Source organism: Fistularia commersonii, chromosome 20 (assembly GCF_037954325.1).
Source record: "Fistularia commersonii isolate RoL2024-O1a breed Wild chromosome 20, RoL_Fcom_v1.0, whole genome shotgun sequence".
NCBI classification, from domain to species: Eukaryota; Metazoa; Chordata; class Actinopteri; order Syngnathiformes; family Fistulariidae; genus Fistularia; species Fistularia commersonii.
In genome coordinates this window covers 6580913-6608284 of record NC_141303.1, presented here as the reverse complement: position 1 = coordinate 6608284, position 27372 = coordinate 6580913, and the positions used below count along the sequence as shown (strand labels likewise).

The 27372-nt window shown below is 38.5% G+C and overlaps 2 protein-coding genes across 6 annotated transcripts; one reads left to right on the top strand and one right to left on the bottom strand.

The window, feature by feature from the left end:
• Positions 1 to 519: 519 nt before the first annotated feature.
• ptk2bb (protein tyrosine kinase 2 beta, b) lies at positions 520 to 17113 on the top strand. Of its 5 annotated transcripts, XM_086167020.1 has the most exons (31): positions 520 to 591; positions 4915 to 5150; positions 5240 to 5418; positions 5501 to 5588; positions 5847 to 5926; positions 6134 to 6196; positions 6360 to 6414; positions 6515 to 6655; positions 6745 to 6819; positions 7321 to 7422; positions 7588 to 7705; positions 7846 to 7885; positions 8109 to 8140; positions 8264 to 8308; positions 8389 to 8486; positions 8781 to 8862; positions 8944 to 9044; positions 9206 to 9321; positions 9883 to 9983; positions 10295 to 10384; positions 11694 to 11898; positions 12330 to 12438; positions 12852 to 12911; positions 13114 to 13236; positions 13315 to 13467; positions 13705 to 13740; positions 13871 to 13892; positions 14009 to 14043; positions 14239 to 14373; positions 14459 to 14539; positions 15279 to 17113. In XM_086167020.1, exons 2-31 carry the CDS (start codon positions 4953 to 4955, stop codon positions 15492 to 15494), a joined length of 2979 nt encoding a protein of 992 aa, XP_086023146.1. In that variant the 5' UTR covers positions 520 to 591; positions 4915 to 4952; the 3' UTR covers positions 15495 to 17113. The 5 variants fall into 5 exon arrangements, with proteins under 5 accessions (XP_086023146.1, XP_086023145.1, XP_086023143.1 ...); XM_086167019.1 differs by having other exon boundaries at positions 8112 to 8140; positions 13315 to 13740; XM_086167017.1 differs by having other exon boundaries at positions 13315 to 13740.
• Positions 17107 to 27157, bottom strand: chrna2b (cholinergic receptor, nicotinic, alpha 2b (neuronal)). The gene is made up of 6 exons (XM_086167022.1): positions 26737 to 27157; positions 22782 to 22933; positions 22480 to 22524; positions 22183 to 22292; positions 19399 to 20566; positions 17107 to 18803 (listed from the first exon to the last, which is right to left on the bottom strand). Exons 1-6 carry the CDS (start codon positions 26801 to 26803, stop codon positions 18678 to 18680), a joined length of 1668 nt encoding a protein of 555 aa, XP_086023148.1. The 5' UTR covers positions 26804 to 27157; the 3' UTR covers positions 17107 to 18677.
• Between the last annotated feature and the right edge of the window lie 215 nt (positions 27158 to 27372).

Here is a 27372-nt window from a genome sequence, read left to right as displayed (position 1 = left end):
CAGGTTGAATTCAACTTGCCAACAAAAAGATGGAAATATTCCATTTTAGGTAGAAAATCCTCAAGAAAGTGAGTTCAACATAGTTTAGGGTGTGGCGCCCTCTGCTGTTCGTAGAGGGCCATTATATAACCAAGATCAAACCAGCAATCCAAAATATTATTTATAATAGATAGATAGATAGATAGATAGATAGATAGATAGATAGATAGATAGATAGATAGATAGATAGATAGATAGATAGATAGATAGATATTTTTTTTATGGACAAAAAGTCAGAAAAATATGCACTTTTTTAAAAATGGACCCCAAAATATAAGCCAACAAATTACCATTTCTGCTCTTCGATCACTGGGAATGTCGGACTTGAAATGCAACGAAATGTTGAAATGACATTAAAAAGTCACTGGAAATTTTCCCCACTTGTTTGGAGCAGGTGTGTGATTTCCAATAAGCCAGGAAATGCTGGAGGTGAGGGAGTGGCTACCTGCCCGCTCCCAGCTCCCCCTCCGAGCTGTCAGGCCCGGATCATCCGCTTGGAGTCCAGCTTTCCGTCCAACTTTCACCCAGGAAGTAACGAAAACCCCCCTCAAGGTAAGCGATCGCGTATGCAAACATTGTTTATTTTCCAGTCGAGGTGCTTCGGACCAGCAAATAGCAGTAATCCGAATTTACTCGGCGTGAACAGGAGAAACAGACAGGCCTGCTTTTACTGGAAAAACACTTCACCAAAGGCCTGCTTTTATGCTTTAAACACAACAAAGAAAAAAATGCATTTTAATCGGATGTATTTTTCTTATATATGCACACTTAACTATCTATACAATAGGAGGGCTATCTGTTTTTTTTTGTTTTTTTTTTTTGTTTCTAAGAGATAGAAGTTAGTTCATTATCAAAGCAAGTCTGTGCAGGTGGGGAGGCAGCCAGCCACATTCCAGTGCCTGGGGTCATGCTTGCATTACACAGACCCTCAGCAACACCCAGTGTGGAGATCTGAATGCCATGGGTAGCACTAACCTGTGGAAAAAAAAAATTTTTTTAAACAACCAAGCACGACACAATCGATTTTTAAAAAAACAAGAAAACCATTCTGTGCCAGCAGATTTTTATAATGTACTTCACAAGCATTCAGGAAAAGTGTCTTGTTTATCTACGGAGGAGGAAAAGCCACTTCACTTGGGAAGAGAAGCATTACTTTGTTTCGGGGTTAGAAGGGGGGAAGGTTGATTTTTGTTTAATGTCTTCGGTCGTTTACTGAAATACCCAGAAATACCAGTTGATGACAATGCGAGATGGAATGGACGAGAGTACAGTACTATCAGGGGTACATGTCTTGACAGATACTGAATTGTAATACATTGCAGTTTACACAGCAGGAAGACGGCACAGGGTTTAGCTGGTGTAGAGGAAAAAAAACGGATCTGCGACAAGTACATGGAGGTATATAATGTTTATAGAATTCTATCCATATTTATTGTCATAATTCCATTCTTTTTTGTCACTGACACTGCAGACAGAACACTCAAGGTAAGAAAGGAGAGTTGTGTGATAGAGACTCCTAATCCAGATAAATGTTTTGGAACTGAATATTCCTGTTTACTGTCCTACCTCGGCGTCTGTTGTGGCGGCAGTGCCGAAAGACTGATTTCCCTTCCATCACAGTCTCAAATTTTGGAAGAAGAGCTCTGAGGAACACTTGTTTCCATAACAACTCAAGTGCCAGCATGACAGTGTGTGAGCCAGGCAACGACAAATTGTCTGAGAAGTGCTGCTTTTGTTTGCTTAATGGGATGATATCCGTTGCCGCTGCAAAAAAAAAAAAGGCTTTCTGTTTTGTTGCGTTTTCGTAATAATCAACATGGGAAACAGAGCTGTTCGACTGTCAAATGCTGTTTTGTCATGAGCTCATAGACCAAAAAGTACATTGGAAATTAAAATTGCGTAAATGAAGTATTGAATAATCATAAGTAGTCAAGGAAAGAACCCAACTAGGCATTTGCTGTAACATCATATTCATTATGAGTCAATACATCTTTTGTCAGTTAGTACTGGTTGGCACCTTTGGTTGTCAGAAACACAGTTTGTGTTTCTGACATGAAATACCCTAAAACACACACAGCAGTCATCAGTCACCTACAACAAGATAACAGTGACAGTGTCATCTATCACTGGCGGTGGTCTTTAACTCTCTTTCTGCAGAAAAATATATTCTGTTGATCCTGTTTCATTTCAAAAGGTTTTTTTAAGACTCATCAAAAGAAAAATGTATGTAATTTCCATCCATAGCTGCATACTGTAGCGTATTGTGTCGACCGTAACTATTTGAATTAATTATTTTAAGTCTCGGCTCTGTCATTCTTCTTGAAACACAGTATCCGTGTATTAATTGTGACCCGTGACTTTTTTATACGGCAGAAAGGTAAAACCACTGTGTCTTTAAAACCTCAGCTATCTTTTTTTTCTTTTTCTGAGTAGTAAATATTATACTTTTGGCCTCCTTAAAGCCTTCTGTCAGGCCTCCTGCAACCAGGTGATGGTGCAACATGCCAGTCAATACGCTGTGCCATCCCCTCTCTCTCTCTTTCTGTTTTCTCATTTCACACACATTCACACACAAACACACCCACATGTGTCCCTGCTGGGGAATTTGTGGCCTCAGGCTAACAAAACACAATCCTGTGCAGCAATGGCAGAAAGCCCTGAGAGAAACTACCACAGCTCGGCTGCCTCTCAGCGGACTGGCACTGTGGTTCCTCATCTGTGAGGAAAAGTCTGTCTGACAGTTGAAAAGCTTTTTTGTCTGATGGAACAACTGTGAGGTGGGTAACTGGCAGTAATCTCTGCAACAAAGCTGTCAACCTTTTTGTAAAGCGTTAGCCTTCTCCTTCTTTGTATCCTGAGGCTGTGATTGACAGGACTGAGTATTATGTGTCCAGAGGGTAATTATTTTTGAGATTATCTAAATGCAATAGCAGAAGGTGTTTTTTTTTCTTTTTACTTTTTCTGTGATGTCAGAAGGTATAGTTCAATTTAAAGGGGTTTTATGTGACTATTTCCAGGTGATGCTCCAGTAGGTGTCTACTCCTCTTTAGCCTCTTTTGCAGAATCTCCTGTTATGACATTTTTGTTCCCTGAAGTATTGATATTTGTAAACAAAAAAAGGATGTTAGAAAAAAGACACACACTTGAGATAAATGTATTCGCTGTCCTGGGAGAGTAGATGATACTTGGCCCGGCAGCAGCCTGAGCCACACAGAATCACTGTCAGCTACTTTTAGTCTTAACATTTTTCTTCAGTTACAAGAAAAACAGATGAATATGAAAGAGAGATTTTTGTTGGTCCTGCGTGCAGCTCTGATTCTCTATCAATGGTTTTGTTGACTCGTTCCCAATTTTTCCGTGTGTGAAACGTTGGCCGCCGCAGGTTTTAACCATTGAAGCAACTTTGCGATTATCTCTGAATCTGAACAGCGTGGAAACAGTAGGAAAAAAAATAGTGTAGGCTCAGGTGTGTGTGTATGTGTGTGTGTGTGTGTGTGTGTGTGTGTGTATGTGTGAGAGGCAGGCTTTAGCAAGGGATTGTTGCCGGAGAAGGAATATCTGACCAACGGTATTTTAGCATGATCAACTAGATGAAAAAAAGATTATTGCTGAGTTCAGGTGAAGCTTAAAGTTCTGTCCTCTAAAATGGATGGAATGTGTTTTTCTCTCTCAGAGTGAAAAGACCTTCGGTCTAAGAATTCGCTGACGATTGCATATTGATAGTAGTGACATGTATTGGATACCAGATGCTTGACATTTCTGAAGTTTGTACCCATTTTGTTTAAATAGACTCATAATAAGACTTGAAACAAGTATTTTCACCTACACGACAAATAGCAATGTTCTCATCTGTCTCACATTAGGCTGCATTTTCAAACTGTTGTTCTTACAACCTTGACCGCTTACTCTTGGTGTATTTGTTTTTGCAGTTCTGACAAAGCTGAGTGGTTTCACAAAATTTGAATGTTTTGGTATTTTCCCTCTTGGTAAAATAATAAAAAAAATAATTAGAGCAGGTTCATAATACAACCAAAAAGAGCTTGGCACCTTAAAGTCCATCTGGGAGGAGGCCATAGGGAAGACCCAGGACACGTTGGACAGACTATATCTCTAGGCTGGCCTGGGAATGCCTTGGGGTCCCCCCAGAAGAGCTGGACCACGTGGCTGGGGAGAAGGAAGTCTGGGCCTTATCTGCTCTGGCTGCTGCCCCCGCGACCCGATTTTGGATAAGAGAAAGGAAGATGGATAGATGGATGGCACTAAACAGGCCACAGGAGTCATACTACTTTAAAAAACCTTTCAGAAGATCCACACCATACTTGTTTTTTTTTTTTTTTTTTTGAAAAGCTTCATGCATGTTAAAGATTTTAGTCTGGTTTAATATTGAGTTGTAACTCTTTTAAATCCTCAAGTAGTATTTTACATTTATAACAGATTTCATTTCTTTTGATACACACAAGGAGAATTTGCCAGTATCTTCCCTCAATTAATTTTATTGTTACACAGATTCTCACTTCACATGACAGTTGGAAAGGGATTTTATTTAAATCAGTGAGGGGAACTCTAGTTAGCAATGTTTAGATCCCTGCCATTTCTTATTCATTCATGCATGACGCAGAAGTACTAACCACTGTCTACCATGTTTCATGAAGAAGCATACATATATTTTTTTTTTTTCTCCGGGTTTTCACCCCTTGGTCATTGCATGCCTTCATTCTTAAACGTCTGAATATAAACAATTGCTGCATTATTAACATTGGTGTCATGTAAAACCTTTTTTTTTTCTTATTTTTGTAGTATGGAATATACCAGGACATGGATATGTTTTGCCACTCATTTGAAATCAAACTTTTTTTTTTTTTCCTCTTTGGAAAGGACAATGTGGATATGATGGTTCCAATCCAACCGTAAGAATGTATGAGGTGATGTCAGGTGACACCCTGTCTTGGAAGGTGCCCAGTCCAAGACATGATAGCACCGAATCCAACCCCGAATCACACCCGCCTGGGGATGGAGGACCTGTCAAGATCCTTAAAGTGTGCTTCAGCACCAATAATAACCTGGGCAAGAATTTTAAGTTGGTCAAATGTGACAGCTCCTGGCAAATAAGGGTGAGAGCTATTCAAAAGTATGAGGAGCCGATTGATAAAGATCACATTGTTGTAAAAGCGAGATTTACGAAAATGCCTCTTTTCCCCAGGCGATCATTCGCTCGATTCTAGTCAGCGGTCGTCTCGGGCCAGATATCGAACACGCGGGATGTTACGGCCTCCTGCTGAAACACCTCAAGTCAGAAGAGCTTCACTGGCTCCACCCGGACCTGACTGTTGGAGAGGTGGAGCAACGTTATGAGAGCCATCATGTGGAAGCCGAGTGGAGGTACACATGGTCTGGTAGTAAATTTGCATTGTGAATTCAAAGAATGTTATTGTGTTCATTTTTGGTTTTCTTCCAATTGTAGGTATGACCTCCGTATCAGATACATCCCAGTCAATTTTCTGGAAAAGTTCAAAGATGACAGATCAACGTTGCTCTATTTTTACCAACAGGTACTCCTGTCTTTTAAAATTATTATGCTGAAACACTTTATTTTTTCTCCATTGATTTTTACAACAATATCATCATTTTTGATAAGTTTAATTATTCAGTGTTCTAATTTGAGGTGCAGATCTAGCTTTTGTTACTCTGGCAGCAAACAAAACCTTGCTCTCTCTTGGTGGTCACAGTCACGTTCACACTGATTTCACAGATGTGTATTTGTGTCCTGAATTGTACTGATAGATCTGGTTCCTCTGGACACTCTGCAGGTACGTAGTGATTTCATGCAGTATCATGCCAGCAAGGTCAGTGATGGGATGGCACTGCAGCTCGGTTGTTTGGAGATCAGGTGAGTAACTACATCATTTCTACGTTTATTACTCTCTGGTTCAAATGTTCATTTATTAATGAGTCCAAAAGGATGATTTTCTTCGATTCCGGGCTGTAAAATTAAACACAATGCAGTTATAATGTTATGTGGTGATAATTAATTAAAAGTTGAATTATTTTGTTTGTATGGAATCGATTAATTGCTAATTTTTTTTCTATATTACAGGAGGTTTTATAAAGATATGAATGCTAAGGGTCTTGAGAAGAAGTCAAACTTTGAGGTACTTGAGTAAGTAACCAAAACACTTAACGATTTAACTGTGAATGACGAAAATATATTGTGTGTAAACGCATCAAAAATGCATATGAATAATTCAGCTCTAAGTGTTTGGGTCTTTAAACCTGTTTTTCTATTTTTTTTTATTTATTTTTTCTTTATTTCACCACTGAAGAAAAGAGGTCGGCCTGGACCTTTTCTTTCCTCAACAACTGATCAACAGCATGAAGGTAAATAAGAGCGGTCTGCGTCTGTTATTTCTGATTTTTATATAACCTTCAGTATTGCTGAATGTACATATCAACTAAAATATCCTCTTACGTATCTCAGTCAAAGCAGCTAAGGAAGTTAATCCAGCAAACATTTCAACAATATGCCACACTCAAGCAGGAGGACTGCATGATCAAGTTTTTTGAGACTCTGGAGGAGTTCACCAGTTTCAATGAAGAGGTCTTTCCATGTGAACTAGTGGTAAGCAGATGCATTCTTGTCAAGAAAACCCACATTAAATGTTGTTCATTTGAAGATTATAAATTTTACACACTCTTCTTCATAAACAGCAAGGGTGGAGTCTATCAGTCGAGTTGGTCATCGATGGCAGAGGAATTCGCCAGCGCACACAGAAGAATTCGGCGGTAAGCACTGTCGCATCGATTCGCTCAGCTCCTCTGTCCCGTTCAGTTTGAGGTTAAAAGTAGGTGACATTATTGCAAATAGCCTTAGAACATACATTGTCAGTAAGGATTAGAACGGCAATATATACCGAGCAAATAAACCGAAACTGTGTATTATCATACCAAAAATAAGGACGATTGCATTGAGAGCCACTGCCTGCACTCCCAAAATCCCCTTTGCATATTTCATGGTGGTTGATGTTAATCAAATAGCTCTTTCTTGCATTTTGGTCTGTTACTTTAACAAGGTAGAAGTCAAGAGGGCAACCTAAAATAAATCAATGAGTATTGATTTTATAATTTGCACAGTTGGACTGGAAAAGAGAGAGATGATCCATTAACCAAAAAAAGAAAATATTGCTGATAACACTTCCGCTCTTGCCAATACTGCTAGTTGTTTTAATAATGGTATATGCGTTTATTTATTTTTAAATTTTGTATTCCTCCCTTTGGTGCTTTCAGCCTGTGTTTCTAGCTGACTTCAAACAGATAAAGAGAATCCAATGTTTGTCTCAGAGCGACGGCAAGGCTCTCTTAAACCTGGACATAGAGGGGATCAGACAAGTAAGTGTCACAGCACCTCGTGCAGCCTTTTCACCAGTATCCCATTGTAAGAATAGTCAGACACAGCACGTGCATACTGGAGTGCACTGGAAATTCCAGCTGCCTGAATTTTTTTTTTTGTCTCAATATCCCCTTTTTTTGTATTTATTTTATTTATTTTGATAGTGTCTATCGATCAATGTGGCCACAGTGGCCATGGCAGAGAATATGATGGATCTCATTGACGGTTACTACCGCCTAGAAACCAACACCGATGATTCGCTCATCCACAGACAAAATAAAGGTGTGTACGAGCAAGAGAACACATGAGCCTAGTACACTGAGTAAACCGCTTGTAATGTGTTCTTAAGTATTTTTTTTGTTTAATATGCGGCTTGATTTAAGTGTTTAATAATACAATCATTATCCCTCAATATATCCCAGATACCAGTGGACGGAACCCCCTACCCGATATTCCAACAGAGTGAGTGCATTATGGCTCTTTTATCACTTCAAATGCAATTTCTGTCTCTTTTTTTTTACATGCGGTGTATTCATTCTCACTTCTGTATCATGAAAAGCTCGAGTTCTTAATGAGAGTCTGTTTTATTGAATCATGCTGTCAGAGCTCTAAGGAACTATACTGTTGCAATTTATGAGCAGTATATGTTTTTTTTATTTTCAATTCTGTCTCTACCACTCCATAGCAGAGACACCAGTTCCATTAGACACAGCATGGGTGAGCTGATTGCATTCATTTTTTTTCTTCATTATGCACAGTTCAATTAAATTGGGTATTCAAAAGCAAGATTTTGCTAAATAACCCATTCATGATCCAGAAATATTTTAAATGTGTTTTCAGGATCTGACATCTATTGTGAGATTCTCGATGAGAGACCCAAATCAGGTTTGTTTATATTTGTATTCGCATGTTTTACAAAATAAAGAAATTTGGAAGCTTTCATATCTTTCAGTTTTATTCTGCAGTTGTAAAGTATGGGATCGACCGGGATGACATAGTACTTGGAAGAATCCTGGGTGAGGGATTCTTCGGAGAAGTCTATGTTGGAGTTTACAAGGCATCAGTAAGTTATTTTTCTCAGCTTAAGTACATTCAATCAGAATGTTGTTTGATTTAGTAACGCTATATCAAGAGTAACATGATGTTGTGAATTGCTGTTTAAAGGGTTTCACAACAATAGTAGTACAATATCCAGGCAAGAACATTTATCATAAACAGAATGAAATGCTAGACTATATAATGTTGACTGGTTGGTTGTATTTTTTTTTTTAAATATTCGCATTTTGGTAAAATACAAGTTGTGCTCATCCTTTTTTGTGTATTACACATAATTGCTGTTGCTTTCCTCGTTGAACAGGATGGAAGCAGGACTGATGTGGCAGTGAAGACTTGCAAAGATTGTTCACCTGACGTGATGGAAAAGTTCATGAGTGAAGCAGGTATTTTTAAAAAAGGAAGCGTACGGCGAAGATTTGGTAAGAATTGACACCGATCACAGGAGATTGTTGTTTCGTTGGTAGTTATTATGAAGACCCTTGACCATCCCCACATTGTCAAATTGATTGGGATCATAGAGGACAACCCCGTATGGATTGTCATGGAACTGTATGAGCATGGAGAGGTTAGTAGCAATATTTTTCTATTTCTGAACTCAAACACATCTCTCCCTACATTCCCAAAATAACACCATGAATTCCATCTAAGAGCGAATAATGAGATGGTAGGTGTCAGAGTAGCAGCAGAATATGTCTTCACTGACTGAAATGTTCAATATTTTTGCAGCTTGGGAACTACCTAACCCAGAACCAGAAGAAGCTGACAAACACAACTCTTGTGCTGTTCAGCCTTCAGATTTGCAAAGCTCTTGTCTACCTCGAGGGGGTCAACATGGTACACAGGTGAACAAGTCCTTCTGTTCGCGCTATTTTATGAAACCGCCAGTAATCCAAGGTCTTTGAATCGTAATAATGAGCTGTAAGTTCAGTATCTCTGAGCAACCAAGTACGGTGATTTATTTCCGTGTGTTTGCTATGAGCAAAATAACAGAATACACAAGTGGTTGGCGCTGTCAGTATTGGTAGGCTTATGCTCATGTGATTACATATCTGCACAAATGATATGGAAGTTATTTCCTCATGAATAATTTAAACTATGTACACGGACTGTAAAAAACATTTGACGAAATTTTGTAGAACTATTTTGATAAGTTTTGACTCCTGTCAGTTGGAATATTAAGTGCATCTTTCACTTTTCATTTTAGAAAAAGGGGTGCAAGTATTACTTTTTTTAATTAGGTAACAATTACGATTTATTTACTAAATGTTTTTTTTTTTAAACTGTGTCACAAAAGTGACAGCTCATAAACGATTTTTATTTAAGATATTTTATACTTTTTTAGCAATGTCATTTCTGCCCCTTTCTACGTATATTCTTTAATATTTCTTTTTGTCCCGCCACAGAGACATCGCAGTTCGTAATGTGCTGGTCGCCAGTCCAGAGTGCGTAAAGCTGGGAGACTTTGGTCTGTCGAGATACATAGAGGATGAAGATTACTACAAAGGTTCTGAACACAACAGCGGCTATTTGTCGAACTTTACCATATATCATAATCATGATTTCTCCGACACTGCGAAAATTAAACTGGCTCAGATTTTTCATAATGAATAACAAAGGGCATCTTATAATGGACAGAAATGAAGAACTCAGAAATCGGAAATTCTGTTTTAAAAAATGTGTAAAAGTACAAAGATAATAAAAAAGACAATGGAAAAATACAAAAGTGAAGAAAGTATACATGCATCTGTGCTAAAACAGAAATAAATGAAAGAAAAATTGTTGTAACAAGTGTAAAAAAAATCATTTATTCAACAGCATCTGTCTCCCGCTTGCCAATCAAGTGGATGGCTCCAGAGTCCATCAACTTCAGACGTTTCACCACAGCTAGTGATGTCTGGATGTTTGGTGAGTTTGTAGCCAGTAATTGGTGGTTTACACCAGCGTCATGGGAACCGTCTTGTTTTCTATTTCATTCCTCTGGCCAGATGGTTAATCATCAACAGAAACTGTATTTCTAAGATTCATTATCTGAACTGATAAATGACCAGAAGTGATTTGCTTATCCAAATATTTGGGCAGGTAACCCAAAAGCTGAAATAGCGTTTAGTGAACATTTTCGAATGATTTTTATGTCAAGAACTTGAAGAAAAGCACTGGTAGCTGAAGCGACATGTCATGCATGTGCAGGAAGTCATTTGGAGACACTGAAATATAGTTGTGAACACCTTTTTAATGGCAAGACCTTGTTTTGGAAAGACATGTATCAGTATTTCTTATATATATTCACTGAACAAACATTTGACTATCATTTAAGTTGGCTTGAATATCACTCAAACGTACATGTGGAACTGCTGTGACTCACCACTGGTGCAACTACCTGCAGAGCTGCCTTGTCGAATGGTTAAAATAAACTCGATCTGTTATTAATATTTGATTAATAAGTAAAGTCAAATGGGTCAGATCAGACCTGTGTGGCCAGTGTTATTTCTAAAAAGCCACTTTTTTATGTAATGTCTTGTGCATATACTAATGTGAAAATGGTTTATAAATGGACTTTAGGACCTGACAAACATAGTGAAATAAAGAGATAAATTACAAACCCGGGTATGGGACACCAGGCTTTTACAAGGCCGATTGAAGAGAATAGGTAGAAGCAGGGCAGAGGGACTAAAGGATGAGACAAGAATTGCAACTAGAATTAACACATGAGCAAAAAGAATATGAGGTGAGAGCAGCTCAGCAAAGAAAGGAAAGAAAAACTTGACTTAAGAACGTTCCAACTACCATCCTTTTCATAATATTTAAAAAAAAAAAAAAATAGAGATCGTGTTATTGAGGGCTGAGATACTAGTTTGAAGTTTTTCACCCCCATTGTTTATGTGCAAATATAAATGAAATCATTTAGGTAGCTAAATGTGCTATAAAGAGGCAAGATTTAGAATTGTTTCATTTAAAACGTTTACACTTAAAATGATGAATAAATGCCTGAAAGATTCTGGAGTCTGGATTTATTGCTTCTTAAAAGAGACTTTGGAACATTTGACTGTTTACAACTCAGAAACATTGCATTACTGTTATTAGTTTCTGTTGTTTTGAAATGTTTTGCCTTGTTTAAATTAAGAAGTTATTTATTCTGGATCTCCTGACCGTGCTGGCCTCCCCCAATGTCCCTTATTCTTCCCAAGCTGTATTTTGTATTCTTAATGCCCGACAGCCGTGTGCGTGTGGGAGATCCTGAGTTACGGCCAGCAGCCGTTTTTCTGGTTGGAGAACAGAGATGTCATCAATCAGTTGGAGCAAGGCATCAGGCTTCCAAAGCCTGATAACTGCCCTCCTGCCCTCTACTCGCTCATGACCCGCTGCTGGTCCTACGACCCTAGAGAGAGGCCAAGCTTCACCGAGCTCGTCGTCAAGATCAGGTATTTCTTCCACGAAATAAAAAGATATGCCTTAACTCTCTGGATGTCTGGCAAGGTTCTTGGTTAGAAGGGCCAAAAAAATGAAACTGATGTGCCTTGATGTGCTGCATTTATGTCTTAGTTGGATTATTAAAGACTATCAGCTGTATATGTTTTGTCGTTATTCAAATGATTGATCAGATACCTTTGCAAATCATGTATGAAGTAGTGCTAAGATGAGCTTAGCACTGGAGTCATATGGAAGGCCCAGTAATTCTAAAGCTGGCTGGTTAATATATCATATCTTTATTTCTTTCAGCATATTTTTTTTCCAGAGATTCATTATGTCATAAAAACAGCGCAATAAATTCTGCACAAGTTTTTTTTTTTTTTTTTGTGATGTTTTTTGCTTATCTTACTAAGATTAAACCACAATGCCTTGAATCTGTCAGTGATGTCCACAAGATGGAGAAAGAGCAGGAAGCGGAGCGAGAGAGGGAGAGAGCACGCTCTACCAAGTATTTCGAGCCCAAGTTTAACTTCAATGAGCCGCCACCTAAGGTTACCAATACAATTATGCAATTGAATATCTACACCTGCATTGAAACATTTTGTATATGTGTATATATATATATATATATATATATATATGTGTGTGTGTGTGAATGTATGTGTATATATGTGTGTAGGTATGTGTATATATATGTGTATATTTATATATGTATATATGTATATATATGTATGTTTACACACACATATACATACATACATACATGTGTAGATGTATGTATGTATGTGTATATGTATGTAAATATATATGTGTGTGTGTGTGTATGTATGCATGTATGAATGAGAGTATATGTATGTATGTATGTGTATATGTATGTATGTGTGTATATAGATATATGTGTGTGTGTGTGTGTGTGTGTATGTATATTATATAATTTTTATTTCTTTTTTTTTTTTAATTGCAGCCATCCAGGATGAAACCGGGGCGCTTTGGGAATACACTCAGTATTGGTTTGCACATTCAGGTAGAGTTCAAATGATTTTTAAAGATGCTTGTCAGTAGTGAGAGCCAGTGAATAGATTTTGTCAAATGTATTTATTTCATTGCAGATAGTTTTCCTGACGTGGTTCATATGAATTTATATGCAAAGTAATTCTTCGTCAGGAAAATTCTGTATGCACTTCCGCTTTCATACAAGGCAATGCTGAATGTGTGTGTTTGTGCAGCTGAACGAGGCTTTGTGTGCCAGCTCGCCAGACCTCGCCAGTCCATGTGAATACCAGTCCCCAGTTGACTCCATGAACACTCTTACCTTACCTGTCAGATCGCCTCGACGTCGTAGCATGGGGGTAAAAATAATAACTTTTTCTTTATTCTCTTTTACCAATAAACTTTGTTGAGGTTTGATTTTCGTTGCGGTTTCCTAGGAGAGCGAGTTTCCCCGCGTAGAGCCGAACAGCATGGAGGATACTCAGCTTTTGTGGCAGAGGAAGAGAGAAAACATGCAGGACACTCTACGGTGGCAGAAAGCACAGATGATGGAGGATAAAAAGTGGCTGGAGAAAGAGGAGAGACTCCTGGTGGGGAACAGAGCATCAATACCTTTAGTCAACCCGCTGTCTGTGTCTCTGTGTCCCCCAGCTCCTCAATTCAAGACAGCCGTGACAGTTACTTGGGACAAAGCCATGTTAAACAGTGTCAGCCGTCACGTTCACTTACCGGGTCCTAATCTTACATTAGATGTTCCCCTCATAGCTGTTCCCAAGAGAGGCTCCATGTCCATGCGTTATAAAATGATCCTGCCTGTTCTTTTGCAGGACCCCATGGGACCAGATGACCCTAACAGTCCTGAGGTAGGGGTCCGCACATACCCGTTTAATCGATGGATACTCAAAAAAAACGTCTTTCTTTTGGTTCATCTTATCCTGATTGCATGATTAATACTCCCATCTTCATAAGATTTATTTTTCTTTGTCTTTTTAGCCTGAAGTTAATGCTGGAAATGGTGAGTATTGCATTTAATCCCCTCATTCTTCACAATTTGATTTGCCATCTCATACCCGGACTTTCTTGTCTGCGCGCTTTTCTGTGTCTTTTTATTGCTCATCTCTTTTTCTGTAGTGCCGCCAAAGAAGCCCCCGCGGCTCACAGCGCAGGTGATTTAAGCAAATACTTTCCCAAATCCTAATGTCCTCTAAGCTATCTAGAAAGATCATTTTTTAATTTGATTAGATTCAGAGAGGACTCAGTTGTCTTGAAAAAAAAAAATTAAAAGACAACTGTGCCAACATTTAAACAAAATGTCGGTGCACGTTCTCATGGATGGTAACCCCGTGTTCTCGTTCTGATAGCCTGCGCCTACGGCTGAGATGGATCGCTCGGATGACAAAGTATATCAGTATGTAATGGACTTGGTCAAAGTTGTTGTCCAACTCAAAAATGACATCACTGATATGCAGCCCGAACAGTACATCAGTGTTGTCAAGGTACATAGAGACATGCTTTTTCTTGTTAAATTCTTGCTTATTTCACAATGTTTGATTTGTTAATGGTTCATTTCTCCTCTGGCAGTCGGTGGGGATGGCCCTGAGGGATCTGATTCTCAGTGTTAGTGATATACTGCCTGCTTTACACGAGTCTGTCAGGACCGAGGTACAGTTTATCATCTTTTCTGTTGTATCCCTGCCCTGTTTCTTATCACTTCCTACTCCCTGTTTGTGTTTCCATCCCAAAAAACTAAACACAACATGATTTGTCTTCAAACACAAAGAGAAAACAAATGTTTAAGTCCATCAGTTACAGTTAATCTGAGATGTTCTCACAGCCAGAATTAGGCCAAATACAATAAACAGACGATTAACTAAAACATTGAATGAACAGATATTAAAAACAGAAACCAGTTTGTCCGACTGATAAGACCTCAGTTTTCCAGCTGTTAGTTCCTGACTATACAGCTTTTCGTATTTCTGTTCCTTTGTACGCACATCTCATTTCCTCGCTCTGTATGGAAATAACACAATGTCTTTGCATTTACGTATCATTTTGTATAGATAGGGAATATAATCTATTCATAGCACATTTCACCATGTTATGAAATGTAATGGTCTTTTCTTATTTAGTGTGAAGTGCAAACATGGGTATTAATTCTTTATTAATTTGTGTGCATATATATATATATATATATATATATATATATATATATATATATATATATATATATATATATATATATGAAAAGTAGATGACAATAGATGACAATTAAGATTCTTCAAAAAGTCATTAGTTTATTTTGCTGGAATATTATTACCTTCAACTTATTTTTTCCTTCCTTGTTGAATATTGGCACAATTATTATTATTTTTTTTTTAAACAATGACCGCTGTCCCCACAGATTGAGGGCACCCAGAAACTACTGAACAACGACATGGCAGAACTGATCAAAAAAATGCGTCTGGCCCAACAGAATTCCATAACCTCTTTGAAGGAGGACTGTAAGAAACAGATGCTGGCTGCAGCGCACACCCTGGCAATGGACAGCAAAAACATGCTGGACGCTGTTGATCAAGCAAGGGTTAGGGCCAACTTAGCCAAGCCTGCTGCCCCCTAGTGGACCACAGACCTCTGTGTTGGGTGTGAACATTACTCTCAAATCACATATTAATTACTTTTGAACACATTAGTGAAAGGTTACTGCTGTGATCAGCCAAAAGTTCTCTTTATAGTCATCACACAGATCAGTATGTGTTCAGTATAGAGGGATGCTGCTAAGCATGGGCAGTATTTTGCTATTATGGTATGTCTTGAAATCCCAAAGGTGTGATTTTTTTTTTTTTTTAATTATATATTTTTTTTCTGTTTATCTGTTAAAGCACTAGTTGCTCCTCTGGCTGGTCTACCAGGACTCCTTTTTTAACACTTGGCAAAATAAACCCATCATCAGGGTTGGTAGTAATTACACATCCATGTCAACATATCCAACTTAAAATGTATTTTAAATGTAGTAAGTTTTTTTTTTAAATTTTTTTTTACATTTTGTATGAATAAGAACTGACATTCTGAAAATCCTCCTATGACCCTCCCCAACATCCCCACTCCTCCCATTCCTTTTACAGTAGGTTTCCTGACCCCGCTTTTGAAAGCTTTGCATTAAACTCATACTAAGACCCTGTAGGGAGGTGATGTCCACCCCTTTTTTGTGTTCCAAAGGGGAGCCAAGGTCAGCGTAACGTCTGTCAGGTTTCTAGCCATACAGTTTACTCAGCTGACACCATGATGACTATCTTTCCCCCCTCCAGTGCAAATAGTGCTCTTCTAGCAAAAATCCACAAAATGCACAGTTGTTTTTTTTTTTTTTCATCTAGTTTTTTTTTTCCACCCCATACAATGATACTCGCTAAAGTAAACTTTTCTCACCTGGAATCCAACCTTTATCATTTATGTCTTTGCAAAAGCTGTCATATACAATGAAATGCCAATGAGTTATGAAAGTACAAAAAAATTAGATACCACCCAGGGAAACATCTTCAACTCAGTGATCCTGTATGAGCAACCTCTGAAATAATGCATTTCCTTGCTTCAGTAATTTGCACATTTTTAATCGGTGACTCATGTGAATCTATAATTGATTTTTAAAGTTGTATGACAGTGTAAGTTCTGATAACCTCCTTTTAATGTAAACATACTTGGATGTGATTGGTTAATTACTGGCAATATTAATTATTTTGTAAATACAACAAGTGTCTTCTAACAAATGTGTTTTACAGTCTAGGATTAAGTTTTTCATAATTCAGTAACCGCAAATGGTTCATTCATTTCATTTGATAGTTGCCTCAGATGACAAAAAAATAGGATTTGTGCCCCTTTCAATGCGTTTTATACATCTATAAAATAAATCTTGTAATGACCAAATGATATGACTAACAATATAATTTTAAAATATGAGACAAAAATGACATTCATATGAATAATAATTCATGGGTTTTATTAAAGATCTTGTGTCCAACTTTAAAGAGCCATTTTTTTACTTCCATGACAATTATGACATTTTTTTTGACTTAACTCAAGCGTAAGTGAATAAAACTCTTTATTTTACACTTGAGAACTTAAATTATGCATCCTCATGCCATTGTCTGATACTGAACATTGTCTTTTCTGGCCATCACTGCATCAAAAACAAAATCAAAAGATGAGATAAATCAATATTAAATTAAGATTTTGTCCCTTTCAGTTTTGACTTACTAAGATGTGTCTTTTTTTTTTCCTTTTTTTTCCCTTTAGTAGTAAGGATATGCCACGAGTGCAGTGTCTCGCCTCAACAATATTCTTCATGTCACAAATCACCATAGTAGGGGATTTTCTAGAGCTCAGAGTTGTATCACATGAAACCACTGAGGCAAATTACTTTTGGTGACAGGCCAATTTGTTTCTAAAAAACAATATACTGCACTTTCTCCTAATTTCTGGAAATTTAAACCCAAAACTGATTTGGAACACTGTGAACTATGATGGCCCTTTCGTAAGAGGCTCATTCCTTCTAATGTGTGTGTGGACATATATATATATATATATATATTAAACCCAATTGAAATTAAATATTCATGAAATTTAATTTTGTATGTGTAGGAGGATGATTCAGGTTTGTTTGTCAAATTTTGCTGAATCTGTTAATGGGGAGTACAAACAAGGTAACACCTCAATAGAAGGTTTTTACACAGTGTTTATCCTCAGATATAAATACAAAATAAGTGCTGCCTAAAGTCGTCTAAACAAATATCGGAACATTTTGATGGGATTTCATTCGCCCTGCAGTGCAATGAGGGCATCAACATTGAAATCAGGTTTCGCTGCAACAATCCAAAAGCTGTAATGTAATCCAAGAATAAGGTTCTCTTTATGTTTTTATTACTGTCAAAATATGCAAGTTAAGTAGCATCCATGGAAAAAAAATACAGATTATGAATCAAATTCTAAATAAGAACCATGATGGGATCTACACACAGTCTGCAGCTACTTCGACCAAGTTTGTTGCTGGATTTATTTTCCACACAAAAATAACACTCATCATGGCATAAGAGAATCTGGACAAAATGTAGACTATTTTCAAACCAAGAGAAAGGATTCTATATTGCAGCATAGAAGTTCACTGTCCAGAGTGAGATAGATGAGAAACTTGTGTTGTAGAGAGAATAATCCCTCATTATTTATCCATTTTATTATTGTTTACCCTCTGAAGATAGAAAGAAGTAAAGTTGAATTGGGAATTTTGGTCCGTGACTGTCCAATATCGAAATCCGGGCCTTATTCCTCTTAGTTCGAGTGACTTCCTGTAATCCAGGCTACATCGGAGAATTGATAATATCCGTTATTTCACATTCTGATCATTTAGTGGGCTGCATGCCGCTGTGTGGGAAAAGCTTGTCGGTATCCTCACATTGCATACAGGAAACAAATAAGCGGCCAAACTGTGAAACAGTACATATTTACGGGGGTCGCAATTCTCACAAAAGGACTTCTTTATGACAAATAAAAGGATTATAGACTGATCATCATGTAACAGCCAACATTCGGTAACATCCAGCAGAAGTCTGCGTGATAACTTCGGGATTTGCGGTCGCCAGATGTGAACATGCAAATCCAAACACAACCCAGGCGGAGCAGATGCTTTAATTTTACTGCTCAGCCAGATAAAAGTGGAGACGCTCCAAAAAAATCTCTTTTATGAATAAACCACGTTCCCTGACTGGAAGTGAATTTGAAGCAAAAGTTTCAATTTAAAACAGACAAATCACAGCTAAATCATGCCAGCCAACCAAGGAGGCAGGAAGAGGCCGATCGTCCCCAGCAGGCATACAATGATAAACATCCACAAAAAGATGCGGTCAATCACCATGGCAACATACTTCCAATCCTCTTTTACCTGCATAGAACAAAAGTGAAAAAAGATGAATTAATCTCTGATTGAAAAAAAAAAAAAAAAAGGCATTACTCATTACATTTGAAAGTACTGCCAATAAAAATATAACATAATGCATGTTTAATAAAGAAGACAAGTATTTTGCATTAATCAATATGTAGAAAACACATGAAAAGTCAATGCACTTAGCTTTCTAAATAACTATTTTAAGCACTGTTTATACTTGGAAAAAAAACATCTCATCTTTAAGACTAAAATATGGGATTTCATCAAAATTTGATTTGGATTGTTCTGAGCTATTCCAGGAAGAACATTTCCTTAATAATTTATCCTTGAATATTATTTCAACAATAATTAAAAAGCACAATTGTTTTACTTTATTTATGTTTTCATAGTAAATCTCATCGCCAAACTTTTAGTATATCATTCCAATTTTTCTTCATCAATTTTTATTCCACCGTTTCTCCTTTTCTTGTGTTCCTTGTAGGGTCCAATTGGTAAATATTTAATGCTGCCACTTTGGCCGCTGCTGTAACAGCTGAATTAATTCCTAGGTTATCAACAATGTCTATTTTATCTGATCTCTACTGATACTCACACTAAAGTCTGCATCTTCTGCCCTCAGATGGTCCGCAATGTAGTGCACTCCCTCCAGAGCGCGTATCACACTCGGGGAAAGCAGAAACGTTGAGTCTGTCACTGCAGCGTCAACTTTATTTGGCTGCTGGTTGGGATTGGTTCTGGATCCGGATAATAGTCTGTTAGTTCCTCCTGCTCCTTCTTGTCTATTGTGGCTGTTCTGTTGATTTTTCTGTTGTTGTGGAGGAGTTGACCCTGGGGGTCTGGGTGAAGGAGGCCGGAAGGAAAAATACGACGTAAGAGTTCCCAGCTCCAAATCCTCATAGTAACTTCTGTCAGTGTCTTGCAGCGTACTTCCGTCTCGAAACCAGTTCGCCGAGGTGCTGAGGTTGTTGCCAGAGGGAAACAGGGCCATCCTCCCCTGCCTCCTCTCCGCCGCTGCTTCCTGCTGGAGCAGCAACAGCCTGCGACGCCGGCCATCTGGCACGGGACGTCGCATGAACAGCCAGCGCGGGATCAGGTCCAGGAACACAGAGTGGACCCAGTGGGGCATCTTGTGAGTGCTGGGCGATCGATGATGCACATTGAGCACAAAGACGGTGATGACAATGGAGAGGGTGACAAAAATCATAGTGAAAAGGAGGTACTCGCCAATAAGTGGGATTACAAGGGATGTGGATGGGATTATCTCGGTGATGAGGAGAAGGAAGACAGTGAGCGACAGCAAGACAGAGATGCATAGGGTGATCTTCTCACCGCAGTCCGAGGGCAAATAAAACACCAAGACTGTGAGGCAGGAGATGAGCAAACAGGGGATGATGAGGTTGATGGTGTAAAACAAAGGAAGCCTTCGGATAATGAAGAAGTAGGTGATGTCCGGGTAGATCTCGTGGCAGCAGTCGTATTTTTTTGTATTGTAAGTTCCCACAGCGTTGATGATGGCCCACTCACCACTCTCCCAGTAGTTGTTCAAGTCCACAGTGTTTTCTATGCGTTCAAGGTCAATCTTTGCCTTGTCGTAGGTCCAAGAGCCAAACTTCATTTTACAGTTTTGTTGATCGAAGGGGAAGAAGGTGACATCGATGCTGCAGGAGCTTTTGTAAATAGCAGGCGGAACCCAGCGAACTTTCCCCGTGTGGAATAGATGAGCTTTCGTCATGTGAGTTACTGCAAACTCGCCATCGGCGCTGAAACAGTAAAAATTGACTCGTGAGTGATGTCGACGAAACCAAATCAATCTGAAAAACCTGCAAGCGATGATGATGATGATGTTGATGATGATGATGAAGCAATTCCATACTGTCTTTTTAGGAGCCATAAAGTCACAAAAGACATCATTTCCCTATGGAAAGCCTCCCTCATAATCTCTTTTCCGCTTATCTCTGCGATGAGGATAATAGATTTGGGGAGTCCTTATCACTTCATCAGTCTCACACCTCCTGTAACTTCACTCTCTGAGGGTGATTGCACAGCCTTGGCAAAAAGGAACTCCATCACTGACCTTTTTTAATCTCCATTAGGTGAACGTGGAAGGCGGGGAAGAGGGATTTTAGAATATGCTTTTGACTTTAAGGATTCACCAAACCGAAACTATCATTTTCAAAGAATTTGTTCAAACAAAAAGGATAGAATGCACTATGTAAACTACAATCACATAACCTTGGAATCAAATTTTAACTGTTATTATACGTTGAAGTGAGAACGTTTGAAAGTACAAAGTTTAGAATGGAAATTAGTGAAATGCTTCAGAAACCCACTAGATGGTGCCACTCTCACTCTCATGTCCATAGGCATGGCCATAATCTACACTGCAATTGGCTGGACTGTATCTAAATATTCATTAAAAAAACACCAAAACATTAAAAACAGATAGTTACTCAGTGCCTAGAATGATCTTTTTCACACAGCATGGAGATCTTTGTTTCCAACCCATGCTGTCTCAGGCTCTTTCTATTGAGTTTATTTTATCTCCCAGTGCCTGGACTTCCACGGGAAGTTAATCCCATCACCCCCACTGCTTCATAGAAAAAGGGATCCAAATACACGCCTTTATAATCTCTGCCAAATTAAAATCTGATATCCTGCGAGTCTTACTATTTTATTTTGTTTGGAACATTTAAGAGTTCCCGTGTTGTGACAAATTTGAAGATTGTGAATTGATTTCATTTTGTATTTACGTACCAATTGCTCTTTTCTCCGAACAACCACAGATATACCAAAGACCAAACCTGAACCGGTTTTCTCAGAAGAAACCAATGAAAGTGGACTCCAGATTCTTTGACGTCAAAACTAAGTTAGTAAGCAGCAACTACACATTTTCGAGTGTCTGCACTGCGTCACACATTAATTTACACCAAATGGTTGATAAATGGATTTGTTCTTGCGTAGCTTGCTCGTTTTTCAAACCACTTGTTGGCCAAATAATCAAAAACAATGTCAATTTCCAGAAACCGTGATCTAGTTTGACAAGATAATCTAAAATTCTTGTAATGACATGGAGGGAATACAGTTTGGTCCAAGGAAAATAGCTTCTTGGTCACAAGATCTTTAATTAACCTCAATTTTACTTTTCCCTGCAGTTTTTTTTCCCCCCGGAAACACTTATAAGATGTTCTTCTTTCAGTCTCTATCAGCCCAATAGCATTTCAGGGGGAGAATAAAAATCCTGCAACTCATACCAAGACAATCTAGATTAATTTAAAACAAAATACAACCTACACGTTTGCTTTTTATTTACTCATTTATGTATACATTCTTGTTTTTGATTTTTAATGTTCTTCATATGTAAGATAGTCCAACTCACTTATTATAGAGGACAATGTCTGGAACCCAAATGAGCTCTGAAGGTACCCTGATAGACGTCACATTGTCATAATCAGATGGTCTCCATTGGAGCTTGTAGTCGTTCCATTCCTGGGAAAACACACACACACACACACACACACACACACACACACACACACACACACACACACACTTATTTTTTTTAAATCAATGTAATACAGATTCTGATAGCACATCTTTTTAAATGTATAAGGAAATGACATTGCATGCCACTGAAATTCAAGAACCAAAGTTGATTACCAAGTATCACTCTGACCTGTTTAAGCCACACGTTGGTTGTCATCATTTGGTTCTTCTCATCCTGACAGAAAGAAAGGGAGGAGTGCAGACATGAATATTAAAGAATGTCACTACCTGAGGTATGTATGTGAAAGTTTTGCATGTGGTTTGTCAGAGCAAATCCAGAAATAGCTTGCAGCGACTAAAAATTCAATAACAGGGCAAAGCTTAAAAAAAAAGTAGCTTCCCCTTGTGTTTACTACTTAATGCGAAACTGCCAAAACACATACGGTGTAAATCTTTTACGTGTTCTGCTAGTTTTGACATTCAAAGACTTACAACATCAATCAGCTGTGCTATCGAGAGGCCGAACTTGACGATGACCACGTCGGAGATGTTAGGCACAGGTCTCGAAAGTTTGTTGTAACCGGCGAACAGTGTCTTAAAGAGCTCGTCCTCAGCATGTGAGTGGGTCTTGTCATGGCACAGAACTGCGGAACCAAAAAACATAATATCTTAAAAATGTTACATTCGATCTGATTATTTTTTTCTATTCAAATGTTCACTTTATGCGTTTGTTTTTTTGTGCGGCAGTGTTAACTTAGTATTTGATCCAACGATTTGTGAGTCTGCTTACATGGGAAGTGAGTGATGTGGGAGAATTAAGGGAGCTCAGTGGGATCATAACAGTGTTTCTTCATCCATATCTCTTCTCATCCTCACTTAACAAGAAAGCAGTAAATCAGGTCTGAATCTTCTTTGGGAGGTTCATTCTGCTCGAGGGCAAAGACCAGCAAGAGGCTATTGCCCATTTCACGTGATAAAAAAAGTAGCTAATGAACAAAACCTCTACTAGGTTACTATTATTAGCGAATTCACCTTCTTTAAGTAACACGTGTCACGAAATGTCACGGCTGTTTCCTCGCACTATTTTGCAAGTTTAACTTCTCTAAAAGTCAGCTATTCCTTCTTCCCCTTTTTCCCCCTTCGAAAATAATTCTCTGGAAAGCAACCCTGTCTAAAGACACCTTGAATCGCCATAAAATTTGATTTGGCAAAACACATGTGAAGGTAGTGGTAAGTAAAAGTAAAAATGTTGTAGTGATTTCTTTCCCTGGTAATGATGAGACTGGAAAGCAAAGAGCAAAATGAGCCGCTTTTACCGAGAAGAGAGCTTCTAAAATTGTGTGTCAAAAATTCAGCCTGAAAAGCATTTATAGGTACTTTTGTTTTATACTTGAGTCTGGTGAGGAACTGGTGAGGTTGTAATTTATCTTTTCCAATTGTATAATCATAAAACTTTTTACATTTGAACAGTTGTGTCCCATTGAAAATGCTCCTCCCTCCAAAAAAAAAATGAAAAGCTGTTTAATTGGATCCAAATTATGAGTAGATATACTGGTGGTGTGGGTGGGGAGTATCCGGTGAAGATAAATCGTTCAGAGTGACAAAAAAAAGAGAGCGAAAAGGGAAATATAAAATTTATATGGTCAATTTATTTAAGAGCCCCCAAGCAGTTCCATGTGCTAAAAGATAACAGCACCTATGGGTGAAATATCTACCATTCTCTTTATATCTGGACTGATACTTTTATGGTGTACGGTATGGATTGTGAATATGAGGTCTATACAGATTTACATACATGATAAAAATAAAAAAAAATCTGCAGAGAATACAACAATTCACTGGTCATGAATTCCTTCCTCTGGAGAAAAATGTTGCCTCTTTAATCAATGTTGTCAAAAACCAATTACACAAGTCATTACTAGCTCATGTTAAGTGGAGGTGAGCTAATATTTCCACGGTGTTGGGTGTTTATCATTGACTTGTCTGTCAATACCTGTTATAACTGATGCATTAAACAATTAGCTGAGATCTTTATCTGGAGGTTTGAAAACTGAGATAAAATAACTGGTCACATTGATGAGCTATCGTGCTCAACTATGCTATTTGGCAAGGAGTAGAAAAAGAAAAAACATTAAAGAGATGATTATGTTTTCACTGTCTATTTAAATTCTCAGATACACACTTATAACAGAAATTTGTATGTATAACCAAGGATTGCTCTTCAGAGAACTGTGATGAAACCTGCACATTGTTGTTTTTCAAGTGTATTTAAGTTGAATATGACCAGCTTATTTTTGTCTCTTGGAATTTCGTCTCTTGGATGTAGACTGTCTTTGTCATCTGTAGACTTGCAATTTGGTCTCTAATGCACAGAATTCATTTTCTAGTCATTAATTCTCCAAATGATTCAGGATGCTGAAGGGTTGTAAAAAAAAAAAAAAAAAAAAAAAGATATTAATGCATCACCCCAAATCTCAGATTGCTCCAGTTACTGAATTGGACTTTATCATACTATCTACTGTCCATAAATCACTGAACTGTTGGGTCAAAGAATTTAATATGATCTTCATCTTCTCCGCCTGTACGGAAGATGTATTGGTGGCTCCCAGGATGGACATTTAAAGTAGTGAAGCTGCTTTCAGCCAGATTTGGAATGAAATAACTAAAAAGACTTGAGACTACAAGCAGGAATTAATTGAATTTGATCTAAATTAAAATATGGGTCATAATGGCTCCATTTGAAATGATATTGTGCACCTGTCTTTGTCCGTTACTTGATTCATATATTTATGTTCTTCATTGCTTCACCTAATTGACCTTTATTTCATCAGATGCATTTCTTTGAAGCTAATGAATGACTACCCTGTTAAAACTTCATACATTTCTAGAATGGAACGAAGACTGATTGAGCTCAGGCAGAAATGTGAATTAAACACCCTTGCGACAAATGAGCAAAAAAAGATTCATTTGGAAAGAAGAAGACATACCAATCACATGCATTTACTTCATGCGCTTGTCAACACAGACCTCTTGTGAAGCTCCGCTGAACAATCCAAGAAGGGGATAATTCAAATCATTGACGTGCGCTTCAATCAAGGATCCTATAAAAGGGACCTTGGATGTGCATCACACAGCTGTCATGGTTGCTTAACCAAGGCCACGCCATGAACAATGCGATATAACTCTGAAGATTGCATTGGCAAGGTTTTAATAACAGCCCAGTGCACAATAACCAGATGATGGTCTGACTCTCATATGGTATTAACTTGAGGCAAATATGCAAATCTATAGAAGTTACCTGTTGTCTTGCCTAATCATATTTTTAGGGGTATTGCGAGCACCGGTATGCAGGTACCACATTTAACAACCAAGCAAATGATTGTAGCTTTAAGACAAAAAAAATGTTTTATTCATAGTTGGTTATCCCCCGTGATGACTCACATACATATGTTCTTATCTCTTCTCATTAGTTTCATTCTGGCAAACCAGCACACAAGATCTCTTATTCTACCCTCTTGACAGTCAAGGTGTTGTGTGTTCTAGTGCCCATCTGTCAAGGACCAGATGTGCAGCTCAAAAAAAGGCTCCTGGGTGCCGCAGATCAAAGTCTCCTGCCAGTGGAATTTTGAGATGAGACGACACCTCCAACAGTCATCCAGCATCCCGCACACAAGGCCGGTACAAGTGGGACCCGGGCCAAACCCCTTGGCAAGGCACGCCACCAGTTTGGATCATCGAGTCAGCAGCTTCTCAGGCCAGAGACGCTCTTGGTAAAATTGGACATGCAGATACTCAAAGCTACCCCCAAAACCCCCATCTCGCTCACTCACTCACTCACTCACTCACTCACTCACTCACTCACTCACTCACTCACTCACTCACTCACTCACTCACTCACTCACTCACAACTGAGCAAAACTGGAAAAAAAACCTATGGGTAGTAAATGAAACTACCTGTGCATTTGAAGCTTCACAATTAACCTGGTGGTTTTTTTTCCACAACTGATGTTTTTTTTTTTTTTTTGTCATATTGAAAAAAAATGAAAATGAAAGAAACACACACACACACACACGTATATATATAAATTAATGAACAGCTGTGCTACAAAAACATGGTTAAATTATATGTCATTTTCCAATTCAATTGAGGAAACTCGTGAGGTGACAGAAATTTGTACTTAACAGAGAAAAGAAAAGGTTTTATATATATATATATATATATATATATATATATATATATATATATATATATATATATATATACATAATATGCATTACAACAAGCTTGACCATTACAGATTTAACATTGCTCCTGTTTAAATGCATGCTTTAATATAGTGCATCCTGGTCTGGCTACATTTTAAAATAACTTATTTCTTTGATTGATTGATTGATTGATTGTCTGAATTTGGCAGAGCAACAGGAAGAGCAGCTTTAGGGTACCTACCCGTGTGACAAATGAGCAGCGCGCAGAGAGCAGCCGTCCTCACCCAGAACAGGTGGTTGCGTCCCATCTTTGCGCTCCGGGAGCGAAGAGCAGAGAACTTCACCGACGTGCACGGAGTCCAACGGAGTAAGAGGCAACGTGCGCGCCAAATCTATCATCTTCGAAACCGGGAGGCATCGGGACGACCCCGGGCACCACAGTCACCGCAGCTGTTTTTTTTTAATACCCTTGTGTGTGTGTGCGTGTGTGCGTGCGTGTGTGTGTGCGTGTGCGTGTGACGACGGTGCACAACTTTACTGTCTTTCATCTAGGGGAGCGCAAAGCCGAAGGCTGCTCGTCCTTCTCACTGTATGACCGGCGGGGAAGGACGGCTGCGCCTCCGGTGCCAGTCGGAGAGCTGGAAAATACATCCATCGCTCTTTTCCGGATCTGGGGCCGCCGCACCGGGTGTCTAGGTATATAAATGTCACTTTTATAGCGCCAATGACACAATCCGAGCTAAAGAAAGAAACGCATCTCGATTGGAGAGCTGGCACTCTAATGTTCTCCAAGCAGCTGCGCCCTTTTTTACGCACAGCGCAGATGATCCGTCTCGCTCTTGGACTCGCATTTCAGTTCCGTCAGCTGGTCAGAGGC

What these genes read in the sequence shown, in the direction of transcription:
- ptk2bb (XM_086167017.1), top strand. Translation starts at nt 4,953, where the DNA reads ATGTATGAGGTGATGTCAGGTGACACCCTGTCTTGGAAGGTGCCCAGT. An exon ending in TCTTTCCATGTGAACTAGTG is followed by an intron (nt 6,656 to 6,744) that starts GTAAGCAGATGC and finishes CTTCATAAACAG; the next exon opens with CAAGGGTGGAGTCTATCAGT. An exon ending in AAAGTTCATGAGTGAAGCAG is followed by an intron (nt 8,863 to 8,943) that starts GTATTTTTAAAA and finishes TTTCGTTGGTAG; the next exon opens with TTATTATGAAGACCCTTGAC.
- chrna2b (XM_086167022.1), bottom strand. Translation starts at nt 26,803, where the DNA reads ATGGGACGCAACCACCTGTTCTGGGTGAGGACGGCTGCTCTCTGCGCG. An exon ending in TAGCACAGCTGATTGATGTT is followed by an intron (nt 22,525 to 22,781) that starts GTAAGTCTTTGA and finishes TCTTTCTGTCAG; the next exon opens with GATGAGAAGAACCAAATGAT. An exon ending in CCAACGTGTGGCTTAAACAG is followed by an intron (nt 22,293 to 22,479) that starts GTCAGAGTGATA and finishes GTGTTTTCCCAG; the next exon opens with GAATGGAACGACTACAAGCT.